Genomic DNA, 15494 nt, shown 5'->3' with positions numbered 1-15494 from the left:
GGACTGAGTTTGTATGCAAAAAACTGCACAGTGCTGATAAAAAGAGATCAAAAGGGAGCTAAACAAATTGATAAACATACCATATGTGTGACTGGAAGACTCATGAAGTAAAGAAGTCAATTCTCCACAAATTGATATACAGGTTTAATACAACTCCTATCAAAATCTCAGCAAGATACTTTTGTAGATATAAACAAAATTATTCTAAAATTTATATGGAAAGGCAAAGGAACTAAATGAGCTAAAACTATTTTGATAAAGAAGATTAAAGTGGAAGGAATCAGTCTACCCATTATCAAGACTTATTCTATATAGTTACAGTAATCAAGACTGTGATACTGGGAGAGGGATAGACATATAGATCAACAGAAAAGAGAGACCCCAGAACAGACCAACACAAATAAGCCCAAATGGCTTTTGGCGAAGGTGCAAAAGCAGTTCATTAGAGGAAAAACAGCCTTTTCAATAAATGGTGGTTGAACAATTGGATATCCATAGGCCAAAAAAAAAGGAGGGAGAAATTTTGAAGTCTCATTGCTTATACAAAAATTACAAAAATCATTTCAAAATGAATCACAGGGGCTTCCCTGGTGGCTCAGTGGTTAAGAATCCACCTGCCAATGCACGGCACATGGGTTCGAGCCCTGGTCCGGGAAGATCCCACATGCCACGGAGCAACTAAGCCCATGTGCCACAACGACCAAGCCTGCGCTCTAGAGCCCGTGAGCCACAACTACCGAGCCTGCGTGCTGCAATTATTGAAGCCTGCGTGCCTAGAGCCTGTGCTCCGCAACAAAGGAAGCCACCGCAATGAGAAGCCCGCGCACCGCAACGAAGAGTAGCCCCCTCTCGCCACAACTAGAGAAAGCCCGCTCGCAGCAACGAAAACCCAACGCAGCCAAAAATAAAATAAATTAAATAAATGAATTTTTTTGAAAAATGAATCACAGACTTTTCATTTTTGTAAAACTATAAACTTTTAGGATAAAAAAAATCACCAGGGAAAATCCTCAAGATCTAGGGCTAGGCAGAGTTCTTAGAATTGACGCCAAAAACATGTTCCATACAAAGAAAAATTGGTAACTTGGACTTCATCAAAATAAAAAACTTCTGATCTGTAACAGACCTCTGTTAAGAGGGTGAAAAGACAAGCCACAGAGTGGGAGAAAATGTCTACAAGCCACACATCCAATAAAGGACTAGTATCTAGAAATATAAAGAATTTTCAAAATTCAACAGTTAAAAAAATCCAATTAGAAACTGGGCAAAACACATGAAGAAGCAATTCAACAAAGAAGATATACATATGCCAAGTAAGTACATGAAAAGATATTCAGCATCATTAGCAGTTAGAAAAATACAAACCACAATAAGTTAAAAAAGTTAAAACCACAATAAGATACTACTACACCTGTATCAGAATGGCTAAAATAAAAAATAGTGATACCAAATGCTAGCAAGGATCTGGAAAAACGAACCCACCTACATTGCTGGTGGGAACGTAAAATGGTACCACCACTTCAGAAAACAAGTTTAGTAGTTCTTCAAAAAGTTAAACATAGAGTTACCATATGACCCAGCAATTCCATCACTAGCTATATACCCTAGAGAAGTGAAAATGTTTGTTCACACAAAAACCTTTACAGAAGTATTTATAGCAGTTTCATTTTAATAGCCAAAATCCGGAAATAAGCCAGATGTCCTTTAATGGGTGAATGATTAAAAAACTGTGGTACAGCTATACCATGGAATACCATTCTGCAATAAAAAGGAACAAACTATTGATACACCACAATTTGGATGAATCTCCAGGAAATTACATTGAGTGAAGCCAATTCCAAAATGTTACATACTGTATGATTCCATTTATATAACATTCTTGAGATGGTAAAATTATAGAAATGGAGAACAGTTTAGTGGTTTTCAGGGGCTAAAGAGCAGATAGGGACAGAAGGAAAATAGTTGTAGTTGTAAGAGGGCAACATGAGGGATGCTTGTGATGATGAAAATATTCTGTACTTTGACTGTCACAATGGCAATATCTTAGTCCTGATATATTGTACTACAGTTTCTCATGATGCTACTAGTGGAGGAAACTGTGTAAAGGGTACAGGGGATCTCTGTATAATTTCTTACAAGTGAATTTCCAATTACTTCAAAATGCAAAGTTTCATTTTAAAAAAATCAAATAATAAATGTATAGAGTCAGATCCATATTTACCATTTAAAAATGCTTCCAACAACCTATTTTTCTATTTCCAGAGCTCTTCTCATTTCATTTTCCTCTTTCTTTTGCTATTCCAATGCCAAAAGATCTTTGTTGTACACTTTTCCCTTACAAATGTCAAGTAATTCTTTTACCTCATCAAAAACAAAATGTTTGGCTAGCTCCCTTATTTCTTTCCTTTTTTTTTTTTTAATGTGTTATACAAACATGTCTTTCCTAACATCAAACTCCATACCAAAAATGTTTCATAACATGGATTCAGTCAAGCTCAATGTCTGCTGTTTTTATTCATTCATATTTCTTGGTAAGATCACATTTCATATCAATACCCTTAAAATGTTATTGTTTATTGGCACCAGAGCTTCCCTAGAAAGTGAAAGTTAGTCGCACTGCAATGATTCTTGCTTGCTTAGATGTTTCACAGAAAGCAGAAGGGAGATACAAAAAGCAAGCACAAATATGAGGAAAGAAACAAAGCCACAATTTTTAAAGGAAAAAAACATAAAGAAACACTTTTTAAATATAGAGATATTGAGAACAATAAAAGCAAAGGTTCTGACATGCAACAAGACGTTAGTGCTCCACTATACAAAATCACAATGCCAAAAGATACACTTTCGTCCCAGTTTGTCATGTTCCAAGTATATAAAAACACAATCAAAATTCAAAGCCTGTGTTACTCCACAGCTTTTTAATCAAAAACAAATATGCAAAAGAGCCTTATTTTAATCCAAATCATCATTTTTGGCAAATGGCCTTGTCACTTATCTAATATACAACAGAACATTTGTCCAGCTTCCTAAACACTGGAAACATCTAAATACCCAAAAAATGACAGAATTGTTCTTTTAAAAAGTTTGCTATTGTCATTGTTTTTGCTTTTGCTTTTATCAAATCACAGTAGTACCTGAAAGTAAATTCACTACAGTGCAAGATACATGTCAATCTGATGATCTCCAAGACTGTGAATGGGAGGCATGTATTTTAACAGAGTCCTAGTCCATATGTATCATCACAAATCACATTAAGGTAACCTAGTTGGTTGCAATGTGATAATTCTTGCTCACTTAGATGTTTAACCGGGCGATGCATGTTTTAAAGTTTTTTTATGCAAATATATATTACACGCTTAAATTTTATTTTATCAATCTCTGTGCTCTTGAGACTTATACATCTCAATTTTTTTTTAATTATAAATCCAGAACAGGGTAGGTTCCAGACATTCCAGGTAAATAACCTCCTTAATAAGGCATACATTTTCCAGGAAGTATACTCTAAATTACACAGACAAAACATCTATGGTTACTTTATTTGTTGGCAGTTTTTTAAATGGCCAAGGTGGGTTGGTCTTTAACATCAAATTTAAGACTGTTAGGAATAAAATTTTGGTGGCTTTAACGGCATTTCTTTCTTTCTAGAACACAACCCAAATAACTTCTAAAGAACCTTGGCCCTATCCTTAAGTACTCTCTCTCACTCTACTTCTTTTGAAGGAATAGAGTGGCTTATCCAGGTTCTTCAACTTTCATAAAAAAATAATATTCCAACCCACAGCTGGTTTACTTTTAAAGCACATACAGGTCTTACTTAACCTAGAACACATGCAAGTGATACATTCACAAAGAAAGGCAAAAAAATATAATCTTGAACTCACTGATACTTGTCAGTTATCAAAAACTTTGACTACTAAAAGCAGTATTTATGAAGACTTAACGTACATGCAAGGCATACACTCTTCTAGACTAGAAATTATGAAGACTGGTCACATGCATTTTACTAAGGAAAGGGTGTATAGCATTCAAAAGATTCTCAAAGTGATCAATAATCCAAAAAAGGGGGTAAGCGGGATAATGCACCATCAACTTCCACTGTAGGTATTATAAAATCTATGCCTTGATTAAGCCAAGACAAGCAGACAACTGCATTCCCTTGACTCCCTGCAGAACTGCTTTTACTAAATTGTGCTTTGGTTATGCCATATGCTTTCACTAAAGGACAATATAAGAAACAGCCTGTCACATATTGCTGCATTTACTATATGGCTATTAAAGTTACATTATACAGGGCCTTCTTTGTGAGGACATATGGGAGAAACAGTTCTCAGAACCAAGAATAGCTGTGCTTCTCCAAAGTAACTACTTTTTAAGTTTACACCATAACTCAAACAACAAAGCATATCTCGTTTTTGCACTAGCTGCCGGAAAGCCTAGAGCCAAACTGATGGCCTACCTTAACAAACATAATCTTTTAACAGCTCTCACTCTTGACTTCATATTCTCTTTCCTACCTTTGTTTTCCCTCCCCCCAATTTGCTCACCACCTTTGATGTATCTATTACAATATCTTTTTAAATCATGTAGATTTTTGGAAACCATCTAATTCCTTTCTACAAGGCAAGGGGAAAACCAGAGAAAAAGAGAGAGAAAGAGAAAACAGTCAATTGTCAACCAGAATAAGAGGGGAAGGAGACTGAGAATAACCCCAAAACAGAGTTAAGACAAAATTAATCACCCTTCAAAAAAATCAGTCAAAATGTGAAGGAAATATTAATGTTACCCGCAATTTGAAAGAAAACATTTAACATTCCAAGGACATCGAGGAACGTAAAATATAACATAAATATAACTTACAGATACACATCACAAACTGCTTTCTAAAATAGCCAAAATAATAAAATATTTCATTATCACTATCTCTTAACTGACCTCTCCTTACTTCAAATATTCAAACAAAGTCCATGTAACATTAGCTAGTCAGCAAACTGTCTTGTTTTCTAAATACTCCAGCAGATACTACTACACTGCAAAAAAAGGCTTTACTCTTTTTTCCCACAGCCATAGCAGACATCTCTAAGAAATAAGCTATTAATCACATCAGGTTTAAGCTCAGCTTTATTTTTAACTCAGTTTTTACTAACTCCTCCCCCCTCATTATTTTTGCTATCTCCCCCAAGCAAATATTAAATGTCATAGTTGCTCAGCATCTCAACCCAGATTAACATGTTTCATAGAGAAGCTACTCACTAATTTTATTTCTTCAAGTTGTTTTCAGCTGGAAGCTTGATTTTGTATGTGAGTAAATAAATTACTACATCATTAGCGAATACTAAAATCTATCAAATCCAACGATGTAAAGAATCAAAATATCTTTATTTTCCTCAATGACCTAATCAATATTCATACATATCATATTCCAAACTAAAGCTACGTCATAAAAGTCCTCTAAAATTCTAAACTGCTTCCAAAACCATACTAAATAATTGTCCTTATCAATAATTTTTTGCAACTAATTCATATACTAATTAGGTAAATGCTGGAAATTATGTAAACATGTGAATACATACCAGAACATTTTAACGTAAAGAATTTATTAAAATGTTGACATCCTCTGATTTGCTAAGAACTGTATTTGTATGTGAAGCAGCATTATCTAATAATGTTACTGCATTCCCCCAAAAAACCTTCTGATTTCAAATTATCATAGCCTCTTGGTATAAGATTTTTTTTAATTCTTTTAAAATGTCTGTTTATTCATGTTCCTTTATAACTAAAACAACAGAAAGGCAGGTTTGAAACTTTCATTCCATAAAAAACAATAGTTTCTTTGTTTTAGTAATCACAACCCATTTTAGTTTGTACACTCCTGATGCATTTAAGCAAAGCATAATTATCAAAGGTTCTTTACTGGTGCTCCCAAATCAAAGAGAAAAATACCAACCCTATAGAAAAATAATCAAAGGACACGGACAGACAGTACACACACACACACACAGTCTTTACACATATGAAGAGATGTTCAGCCTCACTCATACAGTACAAATAAAAACGCTGAAATACCATTTGTCATTATCATATTAGCAAAAACTCAAAAGTCTAAAACACACTTTGCTGAAAATGCTATGGAGAAATGAGCAATCTCATAGACGGCTAGAAGGAGAACAAAATGGTACAACCCCTGTAGAAAGTAATACCTACCAAAGTACAGGTACACTCATTATTTTACCCAGCAATCCCACTTCTGGGAATCGATCCTACAGATACAGTAGGAAATGTACAATAAGAAATTACAGACATTCAAGATTATTCACTGCTGCATTATTTTGTCCAACAAAAGACTGGACATAAGCCAAGTATACAGAAATAGGGAACTGGCTGAATAAACCATAGTATATTTACACTATGTAGCTGTAAAAAAGAATAAGGGAAATCTCTGCATACTGATATGGACAGATCTCCAAAATATATTGATGAAATAATATAAAACACTAAGCTACAGAACTGCATATACAGTACACTGCTTCTTTTGTAAAAGGGGAGGAGAAAATAAAATCATATATGCCTATATTTGCATTAAAAATACAATGGAAGAATAAACAACAAACTAATAAAATGAGGAATAGAGGGAATGGGAAAAATACTAGATTTATGGTTCATATCATTTTCTTTCCACTTTTTAAATATTTCAAACCCATACAAATAAAGATAATTTACCCATTCATATTTTATTTTCAGAATTATACTAGGTAAAATTTCCAGATGAGTTTCACCAGCACTATATATTTGATCTAATGATAACTAATAAATTCTTCAAATTCAACATAGGAATGATTGCCAAATGCTACTCTCCCATTTAATTTCCCTCTGTGACTACTAATTTTTCTATGGCTTGAACCTAATTGATCAGATAACACACCAGAATAACCTTCCACTGGAAGAGCTTCAATGAAAATTTTTGTTTATTTAGCTCGAATAAAATCAGACTTGGAGCCCAATGCTGATTGAACCAAACCAGCACTGTCTTATCAGCTACAAGAGGGCTTTTTCAGTTTTTCATTTTTCAATTTGCTTGACAAGTCAATGAAGTTATTAAAATAAAACCTAACTTTTCTTTATTAAACCACAAAAAATTCATTATCCTATTCCATATTGTAATTGAAACTTATTTAACACTGTCCACCCCCTTTTTCCCAAATGTACAAAAATTTTAACTTATTACCAAATGTTAAGCTTTATTTATACAATGTGTACTTAGATCATAACATTTTAGTCACTAAAGTTATCATACTTATATTTGAAAAATTTTAACAATACTGCAAAAATATTTAAGATTCACAGGCATTAGAGGCCAATTATTTTAGATTACGCTTTTGTTGAAGAGAAAGAGGAACTCTAAAATCATACGTAATTCCAAAAAATAAACACTTCCAACACGCCGAGGTTTTCAAGATTTTCAGCAGTTTTATTTTTTCCTCAAAAGCCTAGTCATATTTTTTAAGACAGTTAATCTACAAATCATTTAATTAACCCCCAAATCATTAACAGTTCATGGTACAATTATTTTATTCTTCTATTCATTCAACAAATATTTATTGAGTACCAACTGTATGCCAGGCACTCTTTCAGGTTTCCAGGATACAGCAGCAAACAAAAGAAACAAAATTCCTCCCCTCCTGGAATACACATTCTAATGAAGGAGACAATTAAAAATTATATCCGTCAGGCAATAGTAAGTGCCACGAAGAAAAATAAAATTCCTCCCCCTTTATTCTCTATTCTAATAAATGGCACCACCATTCACCCATTTACTTAGGCCAAGAGCCTTGGAATCATGCTTGATTCCTCTGTTTCTTTAACCCCTATAACTAATCCAATATTTTGGCTCTGCTTTCAAAACATATTCTAAATCCAACTACTTCTCATCATCTCCTCCCCAACATCTTACTGCATGCTACAACCATCTCTTAGTTCTTATTACTGCAAATATCCCTTGACTGGTTTTCCTGTTTCTTCTCTTACTCCAATCTTCACACAGCAGCCAGAATGTTCTTTGTTTAACTTAAGTTACAGCATGTCACTTTCCTGCTCAAAACTCTCTTGTACCTTGCCATAACACTTAGAAATAAAATCAGTCTCTTTCTTTGTCTACACTATCTGGACCCTCACTAATTTCCTACCATCACCTCCCATTATGCTTCTCCTGAGTCTTCACACTGTGCCTGCTGTCTGGAAGGTACTTCCCCCAGAGAGCCATATGGCTTGCTCCTTCACTCTTTTCAAACCTTTGCCAGAATAACTTTTTCTAATCACCTAATCAAAACTAATACCCCATCATATGTAACACTAACAACTAAATAACACTATTATTTTATGTATCTATGTGTTTGTTTATTCTGTGAGTGCTCCGCTAGAATGTAAGGTCCAAAAGGGCAGGGACATGTCTATTTTGTTCCCTGTTGTACCCCAGAGCCTGGAAGAGTACCTGGCACATAGAAGTTGTTCCATAAATATTTGTAGAATGAATGCATAAATTAATTCATGAATGAAGCCACCAAAATAATATAGATATATAATATATAACAATGTATAAAACTGTATATAATATGTTAACTGAAAAAGCAAGACACAACATGATAATATTCTTCTAATGTAATAAATATGGAAAAAGCTTAAAAGAAATATACAAATATAAGATTGTGACAGGGTGGTAGGATTAAGTTTTTTGTTGTCTGTTTCTTCTTTTTACAAGTCATTACCTTACATTTATAAATTAAAATATAAAAATTTTATTTTTAGAAGGGAGCTACTACTAAAAAATAAGCAATTAGCAATGGGAGATCATTTCTTTCCCCTCACTGATTGTCAAGGACGGAGTATATCAGTCACCTGAACTGCCTTTATAAAATTGTTTCCCATCTCCTCCTCCATTCTCCAGTCTATATCAAAGTAACCACTTCCAGGGTCTGATTATTGATGAATATTATATCCCTCAGCTGTATGAGTGGAAGGGAAAAAAAAAAGTCAAGAACCACTCCAAACACTAAGTTTTGTAATTAACATAACTCCAAAAACAGAAATACCTAAGTCCACATAGCAAACTCAAGGGTAAAAGGCAGATGATTCACATTATCGGAGTTACTACTACCTAGCAGGTACAGTGAAGAATGCTTTATCTCCTTTTTTTTTTTTTTTGATACTGTTCCTGCAATGTAGGTGGTATAATCCCCATTTTAAAGATGAGAAAAATTTGCCTACTAGGGTGGTAAATTGCTTATAAAAACAAGTAATTAATTGTTTAAAGAGGTCCATGCGGTGACCAATAATGAGACAGTGTCATAAACCAAGGATTATGATTAACTGGTTTCTGTACAACTTAGGTTAACAGGGGAGGGCAGAGGATGGACAACAAAGCCATGTGGCCAAAGGCACAGAAGTAGTAAGTGGGGAAGCCAGTTCCCCATATTTAATTATCAAATGACACTGAGCTAAACAGCTTTTGAAAATATTTCCCATATTTCTTTTCTGTAAGAGGCAGCTTTACACACAATTAAATAAGCAAGAGAGAAAATTGTTACTGCACCAAGAATACAGCTTTTTAACAACAAAATACATAAAGCAAAGGTCTAAAAGGAAATGCACCAAAACAACAGCAGCAGTGTTATAGGAGTGTAAGTAATTCTTAATATAGCTTCCAAAATTTTTAAAATGTTGATATAATAGCTTTTTTAATGTTTCAACAATGAAAAAGATCAAATAGATAAGATTCTATCATTAATACACCTTATGTTAATCTTAAAGCTGAGCAGTATAACACAAAACCATTCCATGAGGTAAGACAAGAATCAGTCCCTAAAGTAAAGTGCTTTACCAAGATCAAATATAGCAATCACATCATTCTTATAACACAAGAACCTCAGAAATGGAAGGCAGCAACTAAGCTAAAAAAGAGAAAACCTTTACCTGAAAACATTAGAGCAAACTTCTTCCCAGGTGAGAGCACTCAACAAGGGAGGTCAAGCTGAACAGCAAAGTCAAACAAACACAATGACAGGGTCTTGAAGGTTACATTTCTGCTACAAATAAGGAATATAAATTTAATGGCAAAAAGACCAAGATAAATCAACCAGAAACATATCTGGGTTAGAAAAATGGCAATCAACAAATGATGCTAGAACTGCATATCAACATGTAAAAGAATGAAAATGAACACCCTTCCTTACACTATAGGCAAAAATTAACTCAAAATGGATCACAGACCTTAATGTAAAGATAAAATTATACAACTCAGGAAAAAAACAAGAGGAAATCTTCATAATCTTGGGTAAAGCAAAGGCTTCCTAGATACAACACCAAAAGCACAAGCAAAAAAATAAAAACTAGATATACTGGACTTACATCAAAATTTAACTTTTGTGCAACAAGAAAAATGAAAAAACAAACCAAAAGAATGGAAGAAAGTATTTGCAAATCCTATTCCTGGTAAGAGACTTATATCCAGAATATATAAAGAACTCTTACAACTCAATAATAAAAAGACAACCCAAGTAAAAACTGAGCAAAGGATCTCAATAGACATTGCTCCAAAAAAGATAAATAAATAATAAGCACATGGGCTTCCCTGGTGACGCAGTGGTTGAGAGGCCGCCTGCCGGTGCAGGGGACACAGGTTCGTGCCCCGGTCCGGGAGGATCCCACGTGCCGCGGAGCGGCTGGGCCCGTGAGCCATGGCTGCTGGGCCTGCACATCCGGAGCCTGTGCTCCGCAACGGGACAGGCCACAACAGTGAGAGGCCGCATACCGCAAAAATAATAATAATAAGCACATGAAAACATTAACCATTAGGGAAATGCAAATCAAAACGACAGTGAGACGCAACTTCGTATCCACTAGGATGGCTAAAATAAAAAAGATACTAACAAGTGCTGACAAGGATATGAAGAAACTGGAACACTTACACATTGCTGGCAGGAATGCAAAATGGTACAGACATTTTGTTAAACAGTTCGGCAGTTCCTCAAAATGTTGTATGATTCCATTTATACAAAGTGAACAGAATAGGCAAACCCATAAAGACAGAAAGTAGTGACTACCTTGGGAAGGGGGACAGAATGAAGAGTGAGTGCTAATGGGTATGGGGTTTCTTTTGGGGGTGATGAAAATGTTCTAAAATTAGACTGTGGTGACTGTTACACAACTCTGTGAATACACTAAAAAACACTGAATTGTATAGTTTAAATGGGTGAACTGTACGGGATATGAATTATATCCCAATAAAGCTACTGTTTTAAAGGCAATGTATTTCACTGTTAAATTTAAAAGTCTGTTTTAAAATCTTAAATAGCAATTAAAACTGAATGTTAATTGCTAGCACCCAGAGAGCAAAGTGAGGAAATGGCTTATTCTGAATAACTGATGTGAAAGAAGACTAGAGATATGTAAACGTGATTTGAAAAATGAAACTATGAAGCTATTGTTCATGAGTGATTTGTGATCACTATTTTAGTATTAGCACTACAAGGCAAGAATCAATATTATTTTAAAAACAAGACATGCCCTAACATCTTATGGGTCTCTTTCCTCATCTGCAAAATCAGGACTTGTAGTTAACAAAATAATTTTTGAGATGAAGACAGAGAAGAAAGAGATGGCTGCTTTCCCAAAAGAATTTGCTAGGCAACAGCCTCTATATGCATGGATAAGCTTGGGACTTTCAGAATTACAGTAAGTAAGGAAAGGCACTCCTTATGATACATGGGAATCAACTAACATTGCATTTACTGTTCAAGCTTAAATAAGGTTAGTTATATAATGAAAAAGTCAAGCCACTGTGGCTCCTCAAACAAAAAGGGATAAAACTGGAAGAATAATTTGGTACCACAAATTATTATTATCTAGTTCCTCTTCACTTACAAAACCTTTCTCAGGAACAGCTAAGAACCCGGTGCCTTAAAAATGCTACCTCAGAAGAAACAGGAAAGACTATGAAGAGGGATAGAGTTTGAGATTTACAGTTAAGAGTAAAGTTAGGGAAGAGAGCCTACTGCCTTTATCAAACCTGTTTAATAACTGTGATGGAAAACCAGGAGATAATGATTATGGAAGTGCACCCAGGGTAAAGCATGAGATGTGAAACATCAAGTCTGTGCATGCTGCTGCCTCTGAATGGAATAAGAAAGAAAGATGAGATCGTCCCCTGTGAATATGGGAAGAACAAGCTAGACTAAAGACAGAGACAGTGTATATTACTTGTATTATAGGATGTTCTAGTAATTGAATCTTGGGTCTGATAGTAAGATTTAGGGTTATCCACCAAAGACCAGGCGAGGCCAAAAATGAAAAGCCCCTAATAATGATAAAAGGGAGTCAAGAAAAGCAACTAAAAGTAGTAGGATAGTGCAGCGGTTTTCAAAACTTTTTTTTTTTACCATGTCCCCTTAGGACAAAAGATCCCTAATCCATATACCCCAACAAAACCTGACTTTCCAGTGAAAAAAGAACTCAGTGATAACAATGAGGCAAATCTGCGGGAGAATGGGTAACATATTTTAAACATAATATGTATACTCTTCAGACAAGATAATGGAAAATTACAGGCCAAAATTCAGTTGAACAAATATGCACTACTATTCAGTGGAGAGCTAACATAACAAATCACAACTAAATTGATAACACTAAATTAAGTCATTTATCCTATAAACCAAGAACGACAGCAATTAAAAACCGCAACCAACTCAAGACAACATTAATGGTGTTCTGATGAAGAATCCTTCCTCAAAACTCTGGTAATCCCAACTGTTCCAGCAGGAGCTTTGCTTGGCTGCCAACTATATAGCTCAGCAGCCAAATTTCTTAGTAGAACACTGAAACAGCATCCTCAGTAACTCTAATAACATTTTGTTTCATGAAAACCAAATATTAATAACCATTAATAATGTACATAGAATATCAGTAAGTAGTCCTTAGTTTTTATAAAAGTAAAGATAATGAAATGAGGGTCATTCACCCCTAAGAACTCAAGAAAATGTAAAAAGAGAGGAGCATGACGGTCATGATCATAATGCAGTAAGAGACAAAAAGCAAACTACTAAGGATGGTCATGTCCCATGTCCAGGGATGGCACTGGTAAAACTGTGCTAACAATATGCCCTGGAGAAGGAAGCTGTGCGGGTGGAAATGAGGAGTCTAGTCTCCAGCCTGCCCCTCCTTCAAACACTTTCATGAGGCAACTCTCCCCATGAAAAAACAAAGTAGTGAGTAATAACTTTTTTGAGGGGAGGAACAGCGACCCAAGACTGTACAAGGTGGGTAAGATAATTCTCTCTGTTGGCTGCATGGAGACCAGAAGGTGCCACAGGAAGGACGAAGATAAGTTAGTTCTAGGGCACTAATAAACTGAGGGGAAAGAAAAAGGTAGTTTGAAATTGCGCTTGGTGAGTAATTAACATAAAGTACTGGTAGATGGTGATCCCCAACTGAGGCAGAAAAACAGAGATTAAGAATGCAGACTCTGGATCCAGAATGCGTGAGCAGGAATCACGACTCTCCTAATTTATTTTCTCTGTGACCTTGGGCAAGTCACTTAACCTCTCTGTGCTTCATCTGTAAAAGGAGGGCAATAATAGTACCTTCCTAATAGGGCTGTTGTGCAGTTTGAATAAGTTATACTTTTAAATCGCTTAATAAATGTCTTGCACTTTACATAGTAAGTGGTACCTAAGTTTTGTTAAATAAGTTGAGGTGGGTGGCGGCTTGTTTTGACAACTCCAAATAAAATGGGGGTGTGTGGGCAAAGTAATGGTCACAGGGAACGGAGGGGAGATAACGTCTCTTCGGTGAGGAGTACCAGGAGGCTGCACACTTGGGGAGGTCGTCCTCCTGACAGGGCTCAGCGAGCACCCGCTCACAGGAGACGCTGAAGGAAACTTCCCTCCTTCCAGGCCTAGGATTTTCAAGAACTCGAATCTGAGAAGTGGTTGTGATTCTGAGGCAAGAGTTTAATTTCCGAGCAAGAGACCGTGGGGTGAATTCTGTTTTGCCTGAAGAGCAGGTCTTGGGTCTAGGGCAGGACGGGGTTTGAGTCGGAGACAGAAGGGTGATGTCCTCAGTGGGAAAGCTCTGCTAAAAGCCACCACCTGCCGGGCGCGCTCCCGCTGCCCGCGCCGGTCTAGCCTCTGAGGGAGAACGACGGCTGCCCCCGCCCCAAGGGAGGCAGGAGCCTACAGAGTAACGGGGCTGCCGGCGCCGACGGTCGTGAAGGGACCCCCCGGCGAGACTGCGGAGGGGGACCCGCCTCACCGAGGGTGGAGGTCGCTCGCCTGGCTCTCCGAAGGGAGGGGCCGGCGCTGGCCCTGAGGGTGGCCGGCCCGGCGCACAGCCCGGAGGAAGCCTGCCCCCGGATCCCGCCCGTGCCCGCCCATCTGTGACCCCGGTACCCAGGGTACCTGAGCGTGGGCCCGATGCAGGCCGTGTCGGTGCTCTCGATCTCTCGGAGGATCCGCTCGTGCTCCGCCGCTGTCTCCAGGCTCTCCGCCTCCGCCATCTTACCCCGCTCCATAGACTGGGGGTGCCCGGCAGCGCGTGCCCTCCTTCAGCTCGGCTCACCTTTCGCTCGCTCGCGCTCTCTCTCTCTCCCTCTCTCCCTCTCTCCCGCTCTCTCTCTCTCTCTCTCCCTCCTCTCTCTCACCCCAGTCTCCAGAGCCTCCTGAGCCTCCTGCTACCCGCAGGACGACCCCTCCCTCACATGCGGCACGCCCCCTAACGTCCCCGCGTCCGCAGACGTTCCGCGCAATGCCCGCTGGGATTGTAGTTCTCTGGGAGATGGGGTTCCACACGTTATTCATTGAATCGGCAAACGTGTTAAAAGCTCCGCTCTAAGGCAGGAACAGTTAAGGACTTCATATGCAACGGAGATTAAGTCCGGCAATGGCACTAAACCTACAAATTCTTAAGACCCATGCCTCAAAGTGCAAAAGCCTCTATAGGCACGAATATTAAGAAAGGACGAACTAGGTTTCTGCGGACAGCGATCTTACAAGTTAACAGGGAGGAAAAGCTCAAAACTAAGAAACCCGAAACTAAGAGATAAGGCATAATGTACCTGTAAGCCAGTTCAGAGAATCGAGCACAGTGATCACTTCTGGCTGCGAAGGATTCATTGAGAGACTAAGCCTGAACATTTTTTAAAGATGTGATTGCAAGGTGTGAGGAGCACCCAGAAGGCCAACAAAAACTTCATTTGCACTGGTGTGTAGAGAAGTAGTAGCAAGAGATGCGGCTGGAAAAGCATCTTGGAAAAGGAATACTGGGAAGAGAAATTTGTACTTTATTCTAATGGCTCCACTGGTCCAACAACCAACTGCATCAAAAGCACCTTGGATCCTTTTTTTTAATACAGACCAAAGGTCCTACATATGGACATTCTTATCCAGGCATCTGCATTTCATAAATTCACCAGATTAGAATTTTTAAATCATATTTATTGATCACTGCTT

General features: G+C 37.3%; 1 protein-coding gene across 14 annotated transcripts in view; it reads right to left on the bottom strand.

The window, feature by feature from the left end:
- The window catches only part of EXOC6B (exocyst complex component 6B), a 721405-nt gene extending 706647 nt beyond the window's left edge, over positions 1-14758 (bottom strand). For 12 of the 14 annotated variants that reach the window (XR_007470913.1, XR_007470912.1, XM_033400476.2 and 9 more), the window contains exon 1: positions 14445-14758. Coding sequence is in view for 10 of the 14 variants with exons in the window: in XM_033400475.2 (XP_033256366.1) it covers positions 14445-14557 (113 nt within the window). In the remaining 4 variants the exon portion in view is untranslated. The remainder of the gene's footprint in view (positions 1-14444) is intronic. The other 2 variants (XM_004277069.4, XM_049696143.1) reach the window with 1 other exon arrangement.
- Between the last annotated feature and the right edge of the window lie 736 nt (positions 14759-15494).

This window comes from Orcinus orca, chromosome 13, assembly GCF_937001465.1.
Source record: "Orcinus orca chromosome 13, mOrcOrc1.1, whole genome shotgun sequence".
NCBI lineage: Eukaryota > Metazoa > Chordata > Mammalia > Artiodactyla > Delphinidae > Orcinus > Orcinus orca.
The sequence above is the reverse complement of the archived record's forward strand: the minus strand, read 5'-3'. Positions and strand labels throughout refer to the sequence as shown.